General features: G+C 35.2%; 2 protein-coding genes across 2 annotated transcripts; one reads left to right on the top strand and one right to left on the bottom strand.

The window, feature by feature from the left end:
* Window positions 1–2,483: 2,483 nt before the first annotated feature.
* On the top strand, window positions 2,484–21,818 carry LOC128188311 (tubulin epsilon chain-like). Its single transcript, XM_052859287.1, has 11 exons — window positions 2,484–2,573; window positions 2,784–2,857; window positions 3,663–3,782; window positions 4,649–4,764; window positions 5,028–5,149; window positions 18,399–18,465; window positions 18,629–18,946; window positions 19,535–19,675; window positions 19,961–20,101; window positions 20,342–20,516; window positions 20,766–21,818. The coding sequence occupies exons 1-11, from the start codon at window positions 2,504–2,506 to the stop codon at window positions 20,922–20,924; spliced, it is 1,503 nt and encodes a 500-aa protein (XP_052715247.1). The 5' UTR covers window positions 2,484–2,503; the 3' UTR covers window positions 20,925–21,818.
* On the bottom strand, window positions 9,810–12,520 carry LOC128188318 (tripartite motif-containing protein 3-like). Its single transcript, XM_052859300.1, has 2 exons — window positions 12,121–12,520; window positions 9,810–11,569 (listed from the first exon to the last, which is right to left on the bottom strand). Exons 1-2 carry the CDS (start codon window positions 12,473–12,475, stop codon window positions 10,665–10,667), a joined length of 1,260 nt encoding a protein of 419 aa, XP_052715260.1. The 5' UTR covers window positions 12,476–12,520; the 3' UTR covers window positions 9,810–10,664.
* Window positions 21,819–23,271: the final 1,453 nt, after the last annotated feature.

The following is a 23,271-nucleotide window of genomic DNA, read 5'->3' on the forward strand; positions in this document are numbered from 1 at the left end:
GAACCACAAAGCCAGGAAAGCTGAAACTTGTATGGAGCATCCTCAGGTAGTGACGTAGAAGCTGTGAAAATCATGGCCCTCGGGGGTAGGGTGGGGCTACAAGGGGGGGGGGGGGGGTCGACGTTTTACATAGGAATATATTGAGTAAATCTTTAAAAATCTTCTTCTCATAAAATCCATGAAATTAAATGTTCATTGAAATGCAATTTCTACTATCAATTATATTATTTAATGTTTGCAAACACTGTTAAAATTGCGAACGGATGGCTTGCGACGACGGATGAAGACCATTGACAATAGATGACTCAGATGACCTCAGTTAAAAATTATTTTTCTCACGAATCGTTTGGCTAACTTACTTAAATTAATGTAATAAATTAAAAAAACGTCTTTAATTTTTTTTTGAAACCGTTTTTATTCTACGGTATAAAGGGAATTATTTTGATGGTAAATGTTGTTTTACGGTACCGCCTGGTATAGAGGCGAAATTTGTTTGTGTAAACACACCCCTGCGAATGTGTTCGGAATGTTTTCTTTATCGTTGCTAAGTATGTAATAACTCCAAAGGTGCTCGAATGAACGTTCACGAGACTTCACCGAGATTGTTCAGTTCCTGTGAAATTTCGAGCGGAAGTATAAGTGTTCGGATAATATTCTCAAAATACGTAAGTACTGGTCGATTGTCATATCATATCCTTCTTGGATTTATGTTAAAACATCAACATCTTTTAAGATGTATGTCTTATGTCACCATCTAGCGGTTTTTTAAATTAAACGATGATATTCACAACAGAGTTATCATTCGTGTTCAACCACGTGTAGAATGGTTGATAATATAAACATTGGGTTGCCTAATAAAATCATAGCCATGTTTGATGCTTGTGGTGTGCAATACCATGTTTTTAAAAAAAAAATAATGGGTGAATGTTTTGCCTAAAAACTTAGTATATCGAGCCATTTTCAAGGAACATTCTGCATAAAATAGTAAAGTCTGTTTCCCTATTGATGTTATTTAATTTACTAGGTCAGGCGCGGATCGAAAATTAATTCTTAGAGGGGATCTCTACTACGCATTTTAATTGTCGCAACAGCAGGAAAAAAATATTTTTTGTATTGTCACATTTATTTCTAGAACACATTTTATCCACCAATTAATGAAGATAAAGTTTAAAATCATTAATCCTCTAGGTTTTATATTGACTACAAGTACCTAGATTCTCTAAAATAGACTAATATATAAACGGTGTGACCGTTGGACCGAGCGCAGATTTCACACTGTGCAGTTTGATTTTTGTAGAACAAATTAAATTTATTTGAGACGCACACAGTAGGGTCCGCCTGCATGGTTGCATACTCAAATCATTAGCCAAAGTTTACTAAACGTCGCGTGCTCTGTCTACATTATGACGTCATTTTTCAGACGTAAAACGTACACGTCTTGTCTTCGGAAATAGCCGAAGAGAGTTACGTTTATTATTCCAAACTTTTTTTAAATTTCTTCTTTCATTGTTTATCGATTTAATTCATATAAATGCCGCGGTAATAAAATTGAATACTTTATTCAGAATCTAAAAGATCAGTTCCTTTATGTTAATGTTTTTATTTTCCATCTGATAATTTGATAAGACATACATAGAACTAGTCGTGTTTCTTGATTAAAGCACTATTGGAACTTATCTGGTGTCCTCTTTTATTTCTTTTAATTAAAATTACCTTCTATTGAAACACTGGAACATTTTAATCGAGTTTAGGGGCAATAAACATCGATAAGTACCAGTCAATCAATGATCGAACTAACTTTTAAAAAACAAAATGGCTGCCAATATGGCGGCGCCCAGGGCTGGAAGAAATTTTTTTGGGCCTTAGTACCCCTGATTCAACTTTCATTTTTCACTGATTTTCTTATATATACGTGTTACCATTAATCCTCGCTTCGCGAGGCGGGCTTCGCCCGCCTCTCGCTGCGCTCGGTATAAACACGAGGCACGATTTTTACTGCGAAACTGAAAGGGTCAAATAAAGCCACGTGGTCTTAAATGACAATAACATTCGCAGGGGTGATCACTCTATATAAAAATATAAAAAATACCAAAATCTCAAATGTAAAATATCTTGATTTTTTTCTTTACTAAGTAATAGTTTATATGTAAACAAATCATATGTTAAAATTTAGGTAGCCCACCCAGCTCCTTAATCCAGAGACATAAATAACATGTTATTTATGTCTCTGCTTAATCTTAGAAACTGAATCTTTTTAGAACTTTTTAGTGGAGAAGAAGCCCAATTTAATTGTAATTTCATAATATTAAAGAAATACATGTATTTGTCTGTAAGAAATAAATTAGTCAATTTTACACTTATACACTGATAAGACATAGTTTTTCTTATAGAAGGACAGAATTTAGTTTGATTGACTTTTGTACGAATATTTTATGTACGACTATATTTTTAAAAACTTAGTCATGTTTGCGTTTGAATATAGGACAATTTCAAGGCATGAAAAATGCGTAAGTTCTACGATGATTGTAACCCGCATCAACATTCCGAAATGACTCAGTCGATAGTTGTACAAGGCAAGTAATTCAATTTATTGTAATTCATGTTTACAGCATCGCCTTAAAAACTTAACGCATGAAATTTTAAATCCACTTTTTTGTACATAATTATTTTGTTGTTATTTTTCGTTGCTTTTCAATTAAAAACTAAAAAAGAGAATAACCAAAAGTTTGGGCATATACCACATTTTGGGTGTTGTATGAAACCCGTGTTTTACTTCTTTGTAGTCGGGCAGTGTGGAAACCAAATAGGGTACAGATTCTGGGATTTAGCATTACGTGAACATGCAGCAGTAAACAAGGTATTGCCGCGAAATCAAATGTCAATATTGGCATTATTACTTCTACATGGGCTGTACATGTAGCTGATGCAGCATAATTTTAAAAAGATTCAAAACTCACAAATGGGATGAACTTATTAGTAATTTTGTTGTTGTCAAGAATCCAAAGTTCTGCAAGATGATGAACTGCACAGACCTAGGCTATTTTTTTTTTGGGGGGGGGGGGGGTAAAGAGCTTCACATTACAGCAACCTCTGTCTTAAAGAATTATAGTCAGTCCCAAGATATTTTTGCTGCATGTTTTCTTAAATTATTCAATATTCATAAATGCCTCTAGATTCAGACGATGTTCATTCAATAGTAAGAAAAAATCCCAAGATTTCCCTTTTGAAACGCCCCCTCTAGCTTGGGCGGTTTCAATACACATGCAGCTTAAAATATAGTAGACAGTCTACAGGGATTTTGCATTGCATCAGCCATAATTAAGCCCGAATGATAATGTTGAAAAATTGTGCGAAGTAATCAGAGTGACTTCCGAATGAAGAAAAGATGTAAACATTTTCCACTTAATGAATCTCCGTAGGAAATCTGTTTTCGTTCTTGTGAATTTTTACAAGGGAAAAATAATAATGTGTGAATGAAGTTGTCTTGGAAATTTTACCTTTCATCAATTTCACTTACACTTCCTTCACAGGTATGTGTATTTTAATTAAAAATTCAAATGTGCAGCATAAATAACTTGCGACAGACTTTAGTGGATGTTAATGATATTGTAATACTAGTATTAGAATTTATGTGATTATCAAGGAATGTTTATGTTTTACAGAATGGCATATATGATGAGTCTGTTGGAAGCTTTTTTCGAAATGTTGATTCAAGATATGAAAATGCATCAGACATTCCTTTTGGTCAAGGTCAGGGAAAGATAAAGTCACTTAAAGCAAGGGTAAGTAAGATTATTTGCTCTCACAGAAAAAGCCTATTATCATAAATAGGCAAGGTCAGCTGGCTAATTAATTTGTTTGGGATATTCATAGGGCTGTTTAATGCTTTGTTATGATGTGTGATACATTAGAGTTCCCTAGTAATACACAACATTGTGATTGTTTATTATACAAAATATTATATTGGTAATATTGATTAAAAATTGGTGAACACTGATGTAGGTCATCACTTTAATTCATAGTACATGTACTTTACTGATGATTATGATTAGCTGATACACAGGTCCATCCAATGGCACATTGTACTGAAAACAATAACTGATTCAGAAGTACGGTACCTATAACTGTGATACATAGTACCAATTATAACAATAGCTAACTGTTACACAAGTACCTATTCCTGTGAATATTAAATTGATATTAAGCGATAATAAACCAACTACGATGTTTTATGATACCAAATTTGTATGAAATACTTAAAACTAGCTACTTTACACACCCTATAGAAAAATTCTCTAAATACCAAATAGTTTAATAAATATTGTCAAAAAAGTAAAATGGGAGTTTGCGGGACATGTGTCCTGGACTACATTTACACCTACCCCTGCTACACAGGGTACAAATCACTATAATACATTTAACTAACAAATATACAGGGTACCTCTATTACCTATTACTGTGATACATTTAACTAACAGATAACCAAGGTGTTTTTTTTTACACAGATACTTTTAATTGACTAATATATTGGGTATCTATCACTGTGGTACATTTAACTGACTGACATTATGGTTACTTATCACTGTCATACATCAAACTAATACACATATAGGGTACCTATCACTGTGAAATATGTCCTCGGTTGTAGGCCGTCCTGGTAGACATGGAGGAGGGAGTGGTCAGTGAAATGACCAAGGGGCCCCTGAGGGAGGTGTTTGATTTCCAGCAGCTCATCACTGATGTCTCTGGCTCGGGAAATAACTGGCAAGTCATCGATTATTCTCATGTTACTGCAACAACTTCACTTACTGTTAAAAAATGGCAAACAGGAGTTCTAATACATGTAGATACCATAAATGAACTGTTAACAAATAACTTGTATAATTATGCAGCCAAAGCTGTACTTCTTGCGACAGAAATTGTTGAGATGTCATTGTCAAACACATTTATTCAACAATCTTGTTTTCTTATATCAGAGATGTTCTCCACAAGTTCACCTATTTATTTTTTGTTTCGCCTGTTTACAGGGCGGTTGGCCATAAGATGTATGGTACACAGTACAGAGAGAAGCTCTCAGAGACCATCCGCCGGGCGGCCGAGTTCTGCGACTGCTTGCAGTGCTTCTTTGTCCTTCACTCCATGGGGGGAGGTAAGGAGAGAGCTAGGGTTTGTTTTTTACATATAAAGTAAACATGTCTATTAGTATGTGGGGACTCCTATAGGGAGACAAAAAGTACCAAAACCATACCATCCAGATACCAAATACTGGGTGTTTTACACTAAAGTCAGACTTCTTAATTTGCTATTGTGTACTAAAAGAAGTGCAATAGTTTACAGTGGTCTGACTGCTTAAAGGCCTGGTACCACTTTATTAAACTGTATGAATAGATACCATACATTCATTTTAATCCAGCTGTGATATCTTATTAAACAAGAGGCCCATGGGCCACATCGCTCACCTGAACAGCAGTTCCTTGTAACATTACATTTCGTAGCATATGCTTTTTCTATTTTAAACATTGAACCCCTTTCTGGGGACCCAGTAATGGTCCGAGGTTTATGGTTGGCTTGAACAACATAAATAGTAACATAGGAATGAAAATGTGTAGCACTGCGGTGGGACCGCACGTACACAACCTGAAAAACTGAACGTAGAAGAGTTCCACTTCAAGAGGAATAACTCTCAGACTGTACAGAACATTAAGAAAGATAACTTTTGGTTCCACTACATTAGAGTTTACACAATTTGAGGATCCTTGCATAGTAATCTCACAAACTGTAGCATTATAGTTCTCGAGAAGAACTTTTTAAAAACATTTTCAATATATCTTTCTATGTTAAACTTTGAACCCTTTTTGGGGCCACAGTATTAGTCCAGTGCTAAAGTTTTAATTATTTGGAATCTACATTATTTAAGGATGCTTGCATAGTTATCTCACAAGCTGAAGCATTATAGTTCCCTAGAAAAAGATTTTTCAACATTTTCCCTCTATATTTCTATGCTAAACTTTGAACACCTCTTGGGGCCCCGGTATTAGATTGAGGTCACGGCTTTTATAATTTCGAATCTACACTATTTGAGGGTGCTTACGTAGTTATCTGACAAATTGATGCATTGTAGTTCTCGAAAAGAAGATTTTTAAACATTTTCCATATATACCGGTACTTCTACATTTAACTTTAAACCCATCTTGGGTCCCTAGTATTAGCCCAGGGGTCACTATTTTAAAACTGTCGAACCTTCATTATCCAAGGTTGTATGCATGATAGTAATCTCACAAATTGAAGCATTGTAGTTCTCGAGAAGAAGATTTTTTAACCTGTTACCTTTATATTTCTATAATAAACTTTGACCCCATCTTGGGGCCCCATTATTGGTCCGGGGGTCACGATTTTACGAATTAGGAATCTACATAAGCGAAGGATGCATGCATAGATATTCCACTAAATAAAACATTGTAGTTCTTGAGAAGAAAATTTTTAAACTTTTCCTTTGTTTTTTAAAATGTTTAAATTTTGAACCCCTCTTGGTGCCCATCAATTGTCCGGGAGTTACAATTTTTTGAATCTACATTATTTAAGGATATTCATGTATGCATAGTAATATCCCAAACAGTTGCACGATGGTTCTTGAGAAGATTTTAAAACATTTTCCTTTATATGTTAAATTCTAAACCCCTCCTGGGGCCCCACTTTTGTTCGGGGGTCACGATTTTTACAATCTTCACTATATATACAACCTTTTGTGTATGTATTGGCAATTTTGGTGAAGTGGTTCTTGAGAAGAAAATTTTTAAACATTTTTCATCTGTAGTTCTATGTTAAATTTTGATCCCCGCCTGGGGCCCCAGTTTTGGTCCGAGGGTCACGATTTTTACAATTTAGAATCTTCATTATACATACAAGCTTTTGTGTAAATATTGGCATTTCTGGTGCAGTGGTTCTTGAGAAGAAGATTTTTTAAACATTTTCCTATGTATTTCTATGTTAAACTTTGAACCCCGCCTGTGGCCCTAGTTTTGGTCCAAGGGTCACGATTTTTACAATTTAGAATCTTCACTATGTATACAAGCTTTTTTGTAAATATTGGCATTTCTGGTGCAGTGGTTCTTGAGAAGAAGATTTTTTAAACATTTTCCTATGTATTTCTATGTTAAACTTTGAACCCCGCCTGGGGCCCCAGTTTTGGTCCGAGGGTCACAATTTTTACAATTTACAATCTTCACTTTGTATACAAGCTTTTGTGTAAATATTGGCATTCCTGGTGCAGTGGTTCTTGAGAAGAAGATTTTTTAAACATTTTCCTATGTATTTCTATGTTAAACTTTGAACCCCGCCTGGGGCCCCAGTTTTGGTCCGAGGGTCACGATTTTTACAATTTAGAATTTTTACTATGTATACAAGCTTTTGTGTAAATATTGGCATTTCTGGTGCAGTGGTTCTTGAGAAGAAGATTTTTAAAACATTTTCCTATGTATTTCTATATATGTTAAACTTTGAACCCCGCCTGGGGCCCCAGTTTTGGTCCAAGGGTCACGATTTTTACAATTTAGAATCTTCACTATGTATACAAGCTTTTGTGTAAATATTGGCATTTCTGGTGCAGTGGTTCTTGAGAAGAAGATTTTTTAAACATTTTCCTATGTATTTCTATGTTTAACTTTGAACCCCGCCTGGGGCCCCAGTTTTGGTCCGAGGGTCACGATTTTTACAATTTAGAATCTTCACTATATATACCAGCTTTTGTGTAAATATTGGCATTTCTGGTGCAGTGGTTCTTGAGAAGAAGATTTTTTAAACATTTTCCTATGTATTTTTATGTTAAACTTTGAACCCCGCCTGGGGCCCCAGTTTTGGTCTGAGGGTCACGATTTTTACATTTTAGAATCTTCACTTTGTATACAAGCTTTTGTGTAAATATTGGCATTCCTGGTGCAGTGGTTCTTGAGAAGAAGATTTTTTAAACATTTTCCTATGTATTTCTATGTTAAACTTTGAACCCCGCCTGGGGCCCCAGTTTTGGTCCGAGGGTCACGATTTTTACAATTTAGAATCTTCACTTTGTATACAAGCTATTGTGTAAATATTGGCATTCCTGGTGCAGTGGTTCTTGAGAAGAAGATTTTTTAAACATTTTCCTATGTATTTCTATGTTAAACTTTGAACCCCGCCTGGGGCCCCAGTTTTGGTCCGAGGGTCACGATTTTTACAATTTAGAATTTTCACTATGTATACAAGCTTTTGTGTAAATATTGGCATTTCTGGTGCAGTGGTTCTTGAGGAGAAGATTTTAAAAACATTTTCCTATGTATTTCTATATATGTTAAACTTTGAACCCCGCCTTGGGCCCCAGTTTTGGTCCGAGGGTCACGATTTTTACAATTTAGAATCTTCACTATACATACAAGCTTTTGTGTAAATATTGGCATTTCTGGTGCAGTGGTTCTTGAGAAGAAGATTTTTTAAACATTTTCCTATGTATTTTTATGTTAAACTTTGAACCCCGCCTTGGGCCCCAGTTTTGGTCCGAGGGTCACGATTTTTACATTTTAGAATCTTCACTTTGTATACAAGCTTTTGTGTAAATATTGGCATTTCTGGTGCAGTGGTTCTTGAGAAGAAGATTTTTTAAACATTTTCCTATGTATTTCTATGTTAAACTTTGAACCCCGCCTGGGGCCCCAGTTTTGGTCCGAGGGTCACAATTTTTACAATTTACAATCTTCACTTTGTATACAAGCTTTTGTGTAAATATTGGCATTCCTGGTGCAGTGGTTCTTGAGAAGAAGATTTTTTAAACATTTTCCTATGTATTTCTATGTTAAACTTTGAACCCCGCCTGGGGCCCCAGTTTTGGTCCGAGGGTCACGATTTTTACAATTTAGAATTTTTACTATGTATACAAGCTTTTGTGTAAATATTGGCATTTCTGGTGCAGTGGTTCTTGAGAAGAAGATTTTTAAAACATTTTCCTATGTATTTCTATATATGTTAAACTTTGAACCCCGCCTGGGGCCCCAGTTTTGGTCCGAGGGTCACGATTTTTACAATTTAGAATATTCACTATATATACAAGCTTTTGTGTAAATATTGGCATTTCTGGTGCAGTGGTTCTTGAGAAGAAGATTTTTTAAACATTTTCCTATGTATTTCTATGTTAAACTTTGAACCCCGCCTGGGGCCCCAGTTTTGGTCCGAGGGTCACGATTTTTACAATTTAGAATCTTCACTATATATTCAAGCTTTTGTGTAAATATTGGCATTTCTGGTGCAGTGGTTCTTGAGAAGAAGATTTTTAAAGACATGCACCCTATACTCACTGTTTCGCAATTATCTCCCTTTTGAAAAGGGCTGTGCCCTTTATTTTAACAATTTATAATCCCCTTTCCATAAGAATGCTTTGTACCAAATTTGGTTAAATTTGGCCCAGTGGTTTTTGAGAAGAAGTTGAAAATGTGAAAAGTTTACAGACGGACGGACAGACGGACGGACGGACGGACGGACGGACGGACGACGGACAACGGGTGATCAGAAAAGCTCACTTGAACCTTCGGTTCAGGTGAGCTAATAAATATTTAGAGATTATTTTGAAGATCTGAATCTAAGTATTGAGTACTGCCCATAAGTTGTCAGTAGTACATGTAAATATGTGGACAGATATCAACATATTTTGTTTTCGCATTGCATAATAATTTTAGTAACTCATTCCATAATGTCCCTTTATCATGTAAAAAATGTCAAAAGTGAAAATAAAATAGCGTTATCATCCCTGCTATTAAAATGCTATGATTAAGGCATATAAAGTAACATGAAGGTTGCTAGAATTTTATTGGGAAGAATAATACTTGCATTTTACGTTATAAAACAACATCTAACATGTTCATTCATGTATACATATAAATACATCCAGGAATCATTTTATTTGATTGGTTATTAACAAATTAAATTATTATCTTGAGTACAGGACCTGATGTTTCCAGCACTGAATATTATTTGTTGTTCAAATTTAATGATTGATAAATAAGTTCTTACAACATGATACATGTTCCTGATAGTCAAAAATAGTAAATAATTAGCTATAAATAAATATGTTTCAATTATCGTTTTCAATGTTCAATATCATTCAATAAAAGTTTACATACAATCTGACAAGGATTTTTCACACTTTAACAATTTAGTAACTGATCTACAGGTCATCAAAATCAAAACTGAAAAGCAAAGCAAAGAACTAATGCAATACTGAAAATCAATGGTTGACCACGAAAGTTGAAAATCTATGCATCCAACTCTAATTTTATCCAAAGAGTTAAAAAAAGAAAGAAAAAATACCAGTAACCTCAAAAAAATTTCAAACATATTGGGTTTGTAAAATATGGTTTAACAATGTTGTTCATTGAATTTTGATACCATTTCTGGTATCACAGACAAGTGACGCTATGTTCAATTTGTCAGAACTTTCTAAAGAGAATTTACCAGTATTAAAGTATGACATTTCACCACAGTTATTCAGATCAACATCTGTTTTCAGTACATAATGATATCCCTTACATGTGGAGGTAAATGTTTAATGCCAAAACTCATCTATTATTGAACAGAACATGTGAACAGATATGTTATGATACATGGGGTACACGCAATGTACAAAATCAATAAGGCATCAGTATTTAAGATGGAATTTTGTAGACTCTAATCTCAGCAAACTGTGTACCTCTCAGTAACACAGCAACATTCCCTGCTGGTGTAACAGCAACATTTAACGGCTTAACATCCGATCCTATTTCGTCAGTATCATTTACCAAAGACCGTAGGTAGTTACCATGACTATCAAACATTTGCACTCTGAAATTCCCGGCATCTGCTACTATAATGTTATCTCGCCTGTCAACTGTAACTCCCATGGGACAAGATAGATTGCCAAACTTCCTTTTAAAGTTCCCTGCTGTGTCGAACACTTTGATACAGTCATTACCAGAGTCACTGACTATAATCTGGTCCTTGCTGTCCACTGCAAGAAAATTTGGTCCATCAAAATGTTTATCTCCTGACCCATGCCATCCAAACTTTATTGACATTTTATTGTGGTCTGTAAAGACATATATGTTATTGCCCTCCAGATTGGAAATAACAGTTTGATTTTTTGAGGTCTGGGCTATACCACTGGGCTTATCGAATCTGTAGTAATCTCCTATAGTTTGAAGCACACGTCCGTCCATATTGTATAGTCTCATTATTGCTGATCCCGCTCCATTTACTGCCAGTAGAATTAAATTATCTCTAGTCATTGTGACTCCACTAATTTTACAATCACAGCTGAATCGACCAATTAGTTCACCAGCATTTGCAAACAGTAACACTCGATCCCCTGCACGGTCAGTCACCACATACTCCCCGTTTTTCCCCACAGCAAGTCCGTATGGCTTCATGAAGTCTGCAATGGTTGGTCCAAAATGGCCAACCTTAAGCAGGAAATTCTCTTCACGTCGAACATTTCCTATAAAATCTGGCATGTCACCAGATGGGGCAGTGGTCAGTGCTTGTGGATACAGACCACCAGCTGAAGCAGGAGAGGCTAAAAAACAAATTAGAATCACTCTAAATATGAGGTGACTTACTAAAAAAATGTTCTCTTTTATCGTCGAAAAGACAAGGAAGGTACTTCCTCTAAACAATAGCCATTCAATTAGAAATGTGTGTATTATGTCACTGTGCTTCCATATAATCCTTAACCTTTTGTTTTCCATGTTATTTTATCATTTGTACTGTCCAATTGTTTGTCTGTTTCGTGTCAATTAAACATATACTTCTGGTTGACATTTATATAGTATCTTTATATAAGTATGTATTGGGATCCAAAATTTGAGTTTAGTCTTTTACCACTGGCTATATATATGAAATGTACTGTAGCATGGTTGGTATTGACCATATTTTTTTCACTTGTATCACAAGGTTAAACATGGCAAGAAAACTTTTATGCAATGTCGTTGACAATTATTTCAAAAATATATAGTGCTTACCTGCAATGTCTAGAAATGTGAATAACTTGACTGAAAATTCAATGACTAATGAAAAGTTGTAAGCATGACGATGAGTCATCTTATAGTGGCAATTCGAACTACTCACTTGATCTCAGAGTTCCATCAAGTGGGCTTCCTTTTGGGCGCGGGGGAACGGCTGGCCTTTTGTCCACAGTGTCCAATAGACTCGCAAGAACGTGGTTGTCGGGAAATCCACCGACTACCCCGCCGGGAATGACCGTAACTTTCTGACACACGGGACATGGAAACCGACCAGTGGACTCGTATCCTCGACTAACGACGAAATCTTCCAAACAACCCTGGCAGAATGAATGTAAACAGGGCAAGGCTTTAGGTTTGTCAAAGGCACCCATACAGATCGGACAAGTCAAGTGATCCTCGCGAATTTTCGTTCTTAAACTCATAGCCGAAACTGGACGAAATTTAGGATCCGTATCCATGTTTGTTTTCAACGGAAGTAGTTGTTAATCTAGTTCGAAAAAGCGCTTGATTTTTAATTTCGATTAGTCTCGTTCAACCAGACGCTCGGCTGTCTACGTAAATCTCCGACGAGCAGAGATTTACGGAGACAGCCGAGCGTCTGGTTGAACGAGACTAAATTTCGATCGGATGTGGTTCAATCAACATTGCAATATACAAACACGTTTTTTTTAATTCGAATTTTTTCTGATTGCAACCAGGAACATTTTGCAGTTTTCTGGAAAATAAAACAACATGAAAATATCCGTCTGATGGAAATATGATATATTTTTTCCAGAGACATAAATAACATTTATTTATGTCTCTGATTTTTTCATAATAAATAAAAAAAATTAAAAAATATTTTACATAATTTAGCTATAGTCTCTCCCAGATGTTCTGCATAAATATCATGGGACAGACTTCTTTTTTTTACAGTACTTATTTAAAGATGTAACTTTCCTTAAACACATGTTACCATGGTTACGGATATCATGCCCCCGAGCTTGAATACAAAACTCCGCCGAAGATTGTTTCTGAAATCAATTTTTTTTTTGTTTCTTTGGTTTTTTGGCATAATACCGTTATCTGCACCGCGGTGCAGATAATTTATGACGCTATTTGGCGTTGTTGACGTTGAGTGTAAGTTGCTTACAAAGTATATAAATCTCTTCCTTGAGAAAAAAAAAACACAATTTCGTTCAATTATAAAACCGGAAGTACATGTATAGACGTATGCTTTAGATTTGATGTGGTTCCGTGTATGACTGTGTTGTGACCTAATGAAACATCTTCGCTAGCCAAGAGTTTCCGACCCTTCGCTAGCGAATATGCGCATAAAAGTAAATAGTACAAGAAATCATATTGATGCAAGCGTCAAATGGGCCGCAAAAAATATAATTGTTGTATGAATCATTGGTTGTTTACATAAAAACACACCACAAAGAAGAAAATAAGAGTTGGTTCTTCTAATTTTTATGGTAAATTTTTATATACTTTCAGCAACTTGTTTTGAAGTTTAACATTTTACTATTATCTTAAAGAATCGATTTCGTTACTGTAAGCATTTTTAACGGAAATTGTATGATCATTGCCATAGTATAAAGTAATGGAGAACACATTGATTTGTACATTACTCTAATACAAAGTGCAACTCATCATTTTTCTCTTGGAGATTATGTATTTCAAACCATTTTGGGTTATTTTGGTTGCATTGTATTGAATGAAAACTTAATGTACTAGCATGATTTCAAGGGACCTCATAATAAAATAAAAATTTATTAGTTCAAATTTTCCAGTCAATTCAAATTTTCATTTCTGTCATATTCTTGCGTAAATAATTGATATAATGTCATTTCATGAAATTTTCTACCACATTTTACATGGAAATATAATAAATACACACACAAACTCTTTTTATTTGACACGGCACATAGAAATTCAAAAATATCATTCATATAAAATTTAATGACATTCAGGTCTTTAATATTTTAGGTTTTTAGTATGTCCCGCATACCGTTTTGAAAAGAATGAAGAACTCCGATATGTTCCGAATAGATTATAGTCTCGATAAAAACGCGCCAAATACGACAATTTACTAAGTTTGACCTACTTTTCATTTACGAGTAAAAGAAAAAAATATGTGATATTTTCTAAAAGGCATAAAACATATTTCTACATGCAAATTGACTTTAAATTCATAAAAATAAGCATAGTATTAATTCTAATAAAAAAGAACTATCCCGCAGAAACGCAGTAACAATATTTAAATGTGTATCAAATAACGGACCGCCTTCCGGCGGCCCGTAATAATTGCAGCTTATTCTGTTTGTGCTTATTTTTATTTTTGTGTTATTACAGGAAGAAGAAAAAACCCGGTTATTTAAGTAGAAATAGCAGCTTATTTCGTGAAATTTGTGTTGTGATGGGATGAAAGGCCATTTAATTACATAACACAGAGCTCTGCTTATTACGTGTATGATTATAAGATTGTTTATTAACGGAATAAACTGCTTTTTACTTAAAACAGAAGCTTATTTCGTACAATTATGCTTGTTCTAATTTTCGTGTTATCACGGAATGAAAGGCTTTTCACTATCCATATTTTTTTTTAATATTTAAATCTGCTTGGTCCTATTTTTTTGTTATTACAGTATCAAAATTTTTCCCATACAATCCATTTATCTTAGAAAGTTATGGACTTTCTCCTATTTACACGAGCAGAATCAGTCTCCTTTCAAAGTTAGAAATATTCAAAGTAAATAAAAATAATTTCTGTTTGGGCAAACGAAAAAACAAACCAAAGTGCATCCCGGGAATTTTTAGAAAAGGAAACCGTCTGGTTTCGTCCCCCGAATGATTGGAGTTACTAGTATTCAAACTGCATGCTATGCATCGATTGTAAAGAGAGCAAACTTCAGAAATATTAGCGAACAAAACGTACACATGTTTATTTGTAATTTGTCTGATTATTTCGACCTTTATTTAATACGATGTCAAAGTCGTAATACAACCATGATACCCGTCTCGTCGTCAGGGGTGAAATTTAACATGAGGCGAAATAACGCGGTACCTTTTGTTTTTTGTACGTATTTTTCTTTATTGAAATTTGGCATAATTGACAAGTAAAAAATACTGCAAAGTCTATTATTATACATATACTAAGCATAACCATCGTTTAAAAGCGTGCATAAAATTTGATATAAAATCGGACCAAGCAGCTTTAATTCCCTGAAATGTCAAACAAACTAAATCTAAATGATAACCATTAGATGTTTTTAAATTTGCATATGATATGGACACTGGCATATTCATTAATGCCTGCTGTCCCATCCGTTTATGTGAGGCATAATAAAATATCGTTTAAATTAATATTTATTATTATGTACATGTAGTTAAAACGCTTAATTTACTTTTGATTTCAACAATTTATTTTATTCCTTCACAAATCCAAACGAAATAAACCGAACACAATCTAAACGTGTTTTGTAAAGAAATAAAAAACCGCTTACCCAGTTTTCAAAATTCTCTCTCTCTCTCTCTCTCTCTCTCTCTCTCTCTCTCTCTCTCTCTCTCTCTCTCTCAGACAAAGCGTACACACTATTGTCCTTAAAAAATGTTTTCTATCATTGTATATCTCCACAGCTACAGATCAATACGGAATAAACCGAACGATTTGCACGTGTTTTGTGAGGGAGCTCTTTTATGTTAATCTCTCTCTCTCTCTCTCTCTCTCTCTCTCTCTCTCTTTCTCTCTCTCTCTGGAATACGTCTTTCGGAGGCATATTTAGTAAGATAAATTGAGTGTCGTCTCTATATATACTCCTGTTATCTGCACCGCGGTGCAGATTAGTTTGAGCCTTTTTCAGACGTCTCTTATTTCACCTTTAGAATGTTCCCCCAAAATATTCTAAACCTTATTTTCTGATGTTTGTCCCCCAAAGAAAACCCTTTTCCCGGAAATACTTCCTTTCGGAGGCGTATTTATCATGATAAATTGAGTGTCGTCTGTCTATATATACTCCTGTTATCTGCACCGCGGTGCAGATTAGTTTGAGCCTTTTTCAAATGTCTCTTATTTCACCTTTAGAATGTTCCCCCAAAGATTCTATACCCCATTTTCTGATGTTTGCCCCCCAAAGAAAACCCTTTTCCCGGGTTTACTTCCCTTTTTGAGGCATATTTATATGATAAATTGAGTGTCGTCTCCTGTTATCTGCACCCTGCACAACAGTGATATTATTTCTTATTTTTTCATAGTTGTGTTAAATAATACATTTATTATAATAATGTCTAATTTGTTGATGTAAATATATCCGAATATATTAATATCTCACAAAGTGGTTAGATCCGTCCCGTGAATTCATTTTATTTCCCCATGATGCTCTAAGAATAAAACCAACAGGAAGTCGATGAAAAGAGGCAAATACCTCAGATATACCTTATTCGACATCTTTATCGATAGTTGACGTTACGTCAAATAACGTCAAAAATTATCTGCACCGCGGTGCAGATAACGGTATTATGCCGGGTTTTTTTTGGGGGGGGGGGGGGTTTGAGTTCGAATGCTTTATGTCAAATATCAAGATTTTTAGCCATACCGTTTTGTTTTGGTTTGTGATTTTCACACGGATTTAAGAATATTATATATTAAGAAATACTTCTATGAACGATCAAGTATGGCAAAATGGATTGATTTACATAATTATGACTCTATGCTTACGCAAAAAAAAAAACCAAAACCAAACAAAACAAAACAAATTAAACACACACACAACTTGAGAAATATGTGTACAAATGTTTCAATATAAGAGGGATAATTTTACCATCAGACGTGAATAAGCGTAAATTGAGTTTATAAAATTACTGTTTTGTTTGTCTGTTTGATATTTGTCCTTTCACTTTATATTTATATAACCTGTCTCCCACCTGTAACAACCACTACTATATTATTGTATATTACTGTTAAATTTATGCTATGGCAACGTATGTAATATATACGCCAATAAACTATTGCTACATGGTACGAATTATTACACAATTTTATAGTGTAGATTAAAGATTTACCTGTCTTTTTATTTTTTTTTATCAATGAATCTATATTGTAAAGCAATGATGATTTTTATCTACGCCAAAGAAGTGGCTAAAATCGATCAATATAACATATACCCAGGGACGTATATACTAGCATATACGTCCCTGATATACCCCATCGCCCTTAAATATAACTTATTTTTGTTTTTTAATGCAGTGGTCCCTTAATTCTTAACTTGCCATTAATTTCTAACTGAAAGGCAAGTAATGCTAAGAATTCAATGTATTGTCACCCAATGTAGATTGATTATACCAAAGGGCAGGCAGATCACTGCACAAAATGTGCATATTAAATCTTCGGTAAGTAGTGTAGAGAGGGTTCTTAAACGTTTTCCACGTGTGTGTATATATCAGATCCATTAACAAAAACTTTTGCTAATATCTTTGAAACTGTAAATGTAGATTTTCTTCATACGCATTTGGTACATGTATATTCGTATTTCAACGAGTCACGATCAGTCGGTGTTACAAACATCGCCTCCAACCAAATCACACCTCACGATGTATAAAACAACAGCGATCGAATCTCCTAAAATAGTTATATTGCGCATGCTTACCAATCTATTTTCTTTAAAACTACCTTTGGAAATAAGTTATGACCAGTACATTTTCCTTTCTGAAAGTATTTTGCGTTGCTTTATTGGTAACTGTCTAGTGTAAATGTGTAATGTATTCACAATTTTTATCTTTGTGACCACCAAGGCATATGCAGCTTTGTTTCATTATTCAGTTTATTTTCTTATTGACATATATATACTAAGTATATGTCATGTATGAGTTAAAGGAATGTCATAGTCACAATATGATTTGAGCTGAAAATTTTTAAAATTTTAATTTCTCATTTTTTATGTATACAATGCCCCAATTGGTATCCCCAATCGTCAGGCAAAATGAGAATCAGGCGTCGAGTTATCGAGATACAGGTAACAATTCTTTGTTATATAAACAAAATTCAGGTAATGTTTTTGATTACATTTTGTATATTATTGAACGAAAAGTACAAAGTTTAAAACGAAACTGGCAATTGTAAACAAAATCATGACACGGTCCTTGTTTACAATACAAAGAATTGTGAGCTCTGTATCTTGCTTATGAATCGAAATCTGGCTATCTATGGCAGTTCCGGCTGGGCATAGAAATATACCTCAGTGAAGCATTATAAGCATTAAAATTGCAATGAATTTTTTAGCTTAAATTATGGCCATGCCCTTTTAACCAATTTTAATTGATAACGTTCTAACTTCAAAGGCTGTAAAAGCTGTGAAAGCATATTCGACTTCTCGAGATGTTCTTGATATAATTTTCTTTCAGGAACTGGGTCGGGAGTCGGTACTTCCATTTTAAACCTCTTGGCTGACGAGTACCCGGATGTCTACAGGTACATGTACATGTGGTTATATTTCGTCAAACAAAATTCTAACACGAGTTATATTCTAATATTCATGTATTTGATTATGCACACTTGTGGGTTTATACGCATTGCTACCGATTTTTTGCGTTTATTACCTGTTTAAGTTTCTCCCCCATTAATATATTTGCAGATTTGTAACAGCAGTTTATCCGTCATCGGAAGATGACGTCGTGACGTCACCATACAACAGCGTGTTAGCCATGCACGAGTTGACGGAGAAGGCTGACTGTGTACTACCCATCGAAAACCAGGCTCTAGTGGACATTGTTAACAAGATCGGACAGTCGGTGCCCTCGGCCAAACTAGGAAAGAGGGTGTACAACGCCAGCGGCGTCAAGGCTGGAAGCGCTATTATAGACGGAGAGGGAGGTTTGTCCAAAGCGTCGGACGAAAAACCATTTGACAGCATGAATAACATTGTGGCAAACCTTCTGCTCAATATGACAAGGTGAGGTATATAAAGTTGATTTCGTGATTATATTTTTACATCAACTTAGCATGAGTCCCTCTAAAAAATATCGAAAATTGATTGTTTTTCACAGCTTTATAAAAACTGACAGAATGAAATAAACAGGATCCAGTTCTAACAAGTTTATCGATGAGTCGAAACCTTCAGCAACCTAAGAAAATTACGGACTGCATGGAAATCATGCTTTTATCAGACTCAAATTGCCATAAAAGACGACTTGGCTGTTTAATTCTTTTATCTAACACACATGTACTGGTGTACCTTTAAGTAATGATAATAAAGTTACTCTTACTTACTTTGTAAAATCAATTCATTAACTCGTTAAAAGATAGATGTAAATATGAACAATAAAATGTTCTCTTTGATGATTCGTGTGGTGATTCGTGCGGGTTATGAAGGTAGCGAGCGTTGCAGAAATCTTTTTTTACAAAACCCGCTAACGCAGATGCAATGTTGCTACCTTCATATGCCGAATGAATCACCAAAGAAAGGTTTTTATTGTTTAAATGATGATAGTTTCGTTTATTAAAGTTTATTGCTGAACATTAATATTTTTCTTACAAACAGCTCTGCAAGATTTGAAGGGTCATTAAATGTGGATTTAAACGAGATAACAATGAACCTGGTTCCATTTCCCAAACTTCATTACCTTGTCTCTAGCCAGACGCCATTGTTCTCTCTCTCGGATGTCCACCTTCCTCCCAGAAGGTATAAGAACTTAATTTTAACCAACAAAACAGTTGATTTGTGAAGATGGCATGAGATTTCGGTCGCATCAGTTTATCTGTTATTCAGTAAAACACGGTTATAGCGAACACGCTTATATTTATTAAATTTACGCTTACAGCGAAGTGATTTTCATTCCCAGTGACTTAACTTGACGGATATAACGAATTTCGCTTATATCGAAGCAAAATCGCCCGTCCGTGGCATTTCGTTATAGGCTCATTTTACTGTACATGTACAGCTGTGGGTTTTTTTGTTTTCCCATAGACTGGACCAGATGTTCTCAGACGCCTTCTCCAGGGACCATCAGCTCATCAAGGCGGACCCCAAACACAGCCTCTATCTGGCCTGCGCACTAATGGTGCGCGGTAACGTAGAGATTTCCGACGTCAGGCGAAACATCGAAAGGTGGGTGCAAGTACTAGTACATATCAGAACATTAAGGGGGGCACATCTAGGAATTTGAGTCACACGGGAATTTCAGAATTCATACAGTATCGAGTAGCATAGATCAGTATCAAACTAATTACAGATAAATACAGTGCACGTGGATTTCTAGCTCTACACTTTGTGTCAGGATGAATATACTGTTTAGGATCTTTGATCAGGATCAAACCAGTTACAAATTATCTTTTTTTTTAAATGTAGACTGAAGCCAAATTTAAAGTTTATCCACTGGAATAACGAGGGTTGGAAGACTGGACTGTGCTCCGTCCCGCCTGTGGGACAGAATTACTCCCTCCTGACCCTGGCCAACAACACCTGTGTACATAATACATTTGTCGACCTCAGAGACCGATTTAATAGGCTCTATAAAAGAAAGGTATGCTGAGTCCAAATATATATATGCCTCAGTTCTATCACTGACACTATATCATATAAATGGACTAAAATGTCTCATTGAAGTAGTTTCAAAAGCCGATTTTCACGTCGGATATCAAAACAAAAGTAATCATTCTTATACATGTACACAAAACTTGGATAAATAATTAAATAATTTACTTAACAAAACGCCATGCTAATCAAGTTCAAGTTATGAAATATTTCTTAGAGCTGTTTTTTGTGACTGTAGGCCCACATCCATCACTATACGTCGGTAGATGGGATGGAGGTGGACGACTTTAGTAGTAGTATAGACTCTCTGAACTCTCTGGTGGAAGAGTACAAGGGCTTGGAAAGGCAAATGAACAATCCAACCCCACCGGAGCCTCGGCTGGAAATCTTTAAATGACGCAGAGCGTGTATGTGGGCCCGTTTATGACCCGTTTTACCCAGAAATCATTGTATGGAAGAGGATCAAGTCTGGGCTGTTATTAGAAGATGAACGAAGGCGCAGATTATCCGACACATCAACGCGAGGCAACCTTTGAAGTTGATATAATGCCTGGCCTGTGCCTATGGCCCACAATACAAGATGACGTAACTCACGCGAGAAGACAATAAGAAGTCGAGATGACAGAACGAGTGAAGTTCTATTTGTGGAAGAAACATACAGTTCCATTTTGAATCGTGTGTTTATATTGTTTAAATCTCGTAGGATATTGATTGATTTATGTTCTCACCCTCTATTAGAACCATTTTAACAAGAGCTTGGACTATGGGTAGTTGTGTCAAACAGCAATGTGACGTAGGCCTGTCTATTTCATTGCTGGCCACTCAACCATGGCTCTTTGAAATCAACAAGATTTGTCTGGCTTTTGAACTAAGACAACGCAATCGGTGCATATTTCACTTGAAACCGCGTCATTTTAACTTGTTTTGACACAAGAAATAGATAGCTATGTCTAACCGAAAGTCCAAGGTCTTGTTAAAATGGTTCTATGATATGCAAGTACATAAATTCAAAGATAATAATAAAATAAATAGAGAAATGAATAAAATTGAGACTTGAATATTTTGAAAACACTTCCATTGTGTAATGAACTTATACTTATTTAAGAGAGTGACTAAAAACATTGTGATGTGTTGTAGTCGAATACTTGTGGTATAATTGACCAATGTCATCGCAGTTCCTAGGAACTTACAGAGGTATTGTGTTCTTATGCTGGTACCGGCGTAATAAAGCCATATTGGTCTCATTAAAACACTGTTTCAGATTCTGATCTGTGTTAACGAGACAAAGCTAGAGAGAACAATTTAGAAAGTACCCCGATATAGCCGTAGTCCATGAACCCATCCCTTGTGTAGATAGGTTGGTGTCGTGCCTAGAGTGGGCCATACACCAGTCCAACTTCTTGCATACCAAAAAATACAACTGATTTTGAACTTGTCATTTCGTTCACGACACCATTAATTGTCTGGCCAAGCTTAGGTAAATAAAGATACAGTTCACAACAAAGAAATGATCTCCTCATTTAGCGCCGCGACATGTTATAATGCTACACTAATTAGTAGATGAATCGAACACCTTCGTGCTTCGAGTCGATATGGCGACTTTTGAATCAATTTTGGTACAGACCCGACGGAATTGGTTACCTCACTAAATGAGTTTATTACGACCGCAATTGCCGATATCAATTGTTTTTGTCGGTGTTAATTTCCACAATTCATTATATTTATAAACAAGGCATATTGACAGCAATATATTGAAAAAAAATTGAATGTATTCATGAAATTCTGGGCATCAGTTCTATTTGGATAGACCAATATTAGTATTACCTTTGAGACACAGATGACTTTCACTTTGTGTTCCAACGGTACTTGGAAAAACTTGTGTTTCGGCGTTACATGAAAAAAAGCCCATTAAGTTTATCGACGATTTATTCCGTTGGAAAATATATTTAAAGTGCCAATCAGTATTAAAGGTAGATTTGAACCACCAAAAGCCACTCACAATAACATGTTATTTAATTTTTAGCTCCCCTGAGCTGAAAGCCCAAGTGAGCTTTTCTGATCACATTTTGTCTGTCGTCCGTCTGTCCGTACACTTTTCACATTTTCAACATCTTCTCAAGAACTACTGGGCCATTTTCAACTAAACTTGGCACAAATCATCCTTAGGCAAAGGGGATTCAAAGTTGTGAAAATTAAGGGTCATACCATTTTTCAAGGGGAGATAATTAGAAATTAATGAAAAAAATTGAGAATTTTTCAAAAATCTTCTCAAGAACCATAAAGCCAGGAAAGCTGAAACTTGTGTGGAAGCATCCTCAGGTAGTGTAGATTCAAAGTTGTGAAAATCATGATCCCTGGGGGTAGGGAGGGACCACCATGGGGGGATGTTAAAGTTTAACTTAAGAATATATAGAGTAAATCTTTCAAAGTCTTCTTATCAGAAACTAATCAGCCAGATGATTCTTTATAATTGTTCAGACTTTGGCTCCAGGACAATTCTTCGGCCTCACAAGAAGGTTCAGAGTTTGATGTAACTTTATATCCCATTTATAAACAATTGTTAAGGATCTTTTTGAGAACTGCAATACTCAACATGTGATATGACTATAAAATCATCCTGTTAGAAAAGGGACTAATGATTATAAACATAAGAATACCCAGGGGGGAAAATGGATTTAATTTATACAGGATCTACATGCATAATTGTACATTGTCCAGATAGTTTGTATTATGACTCCATTAAG

This window comes from Crassostrea angulata, chromosome 1, assembly GCF_025612915.1.
Source record: "Crassostrea angulata isolate pt1a10 chromosome 1, ASM2561291v2, whole genome shotgun sequence".
NCBI lineage: Eukaryota > Metazoa > Mollusca > Bivalvia > Ostreida > Ostreidae > Magallana > Magallana angulata.

What these genes read in the sequence shown, in the direction of transcription:
- LOC128188311 (XM_052859287.1), top strand. Translation starts at nt 2,504, where the DNA reads ATGCGTAAGTTCTACGATGATTGTAACCCGCATCAACATTCCGAAATG. An exon ending in TCTGGCTCGGGAAATAACTG is followed by an intron (nt 4,765 to 5,027) that starts GCAAGTCATCGA and finishes GCCTGTTTACAG; the next exon opens with GGCGGTTGGCCATAAGATGT. An exon ending in ATAGGCTCTATAAAAGAAAG is followed by an intron (nt 20,517 to 20,765) that starts GTATGCTGAGTC and finishes TTGTGACTGTAG; the next exon opens with GCCCACATCCATCACTATAC.
- LOC128188318 (XM_052859300.1), bottom strand. Translation starts at nt 12,475, where the DNA reads ATGGATACGGATCCTAAATTTCGTCCAGTTTCGGCTATGAGTTTAAGA. An exon ending in TGATGGAACTCTGAGATCAA is followed by an intron (nt 11,570 to 12,120) that starts GTGAGTAGTTCG and finishes TTTGTTTTTTAG; the next exon opens with CCTCTCCTGCTTCAGCTGGT.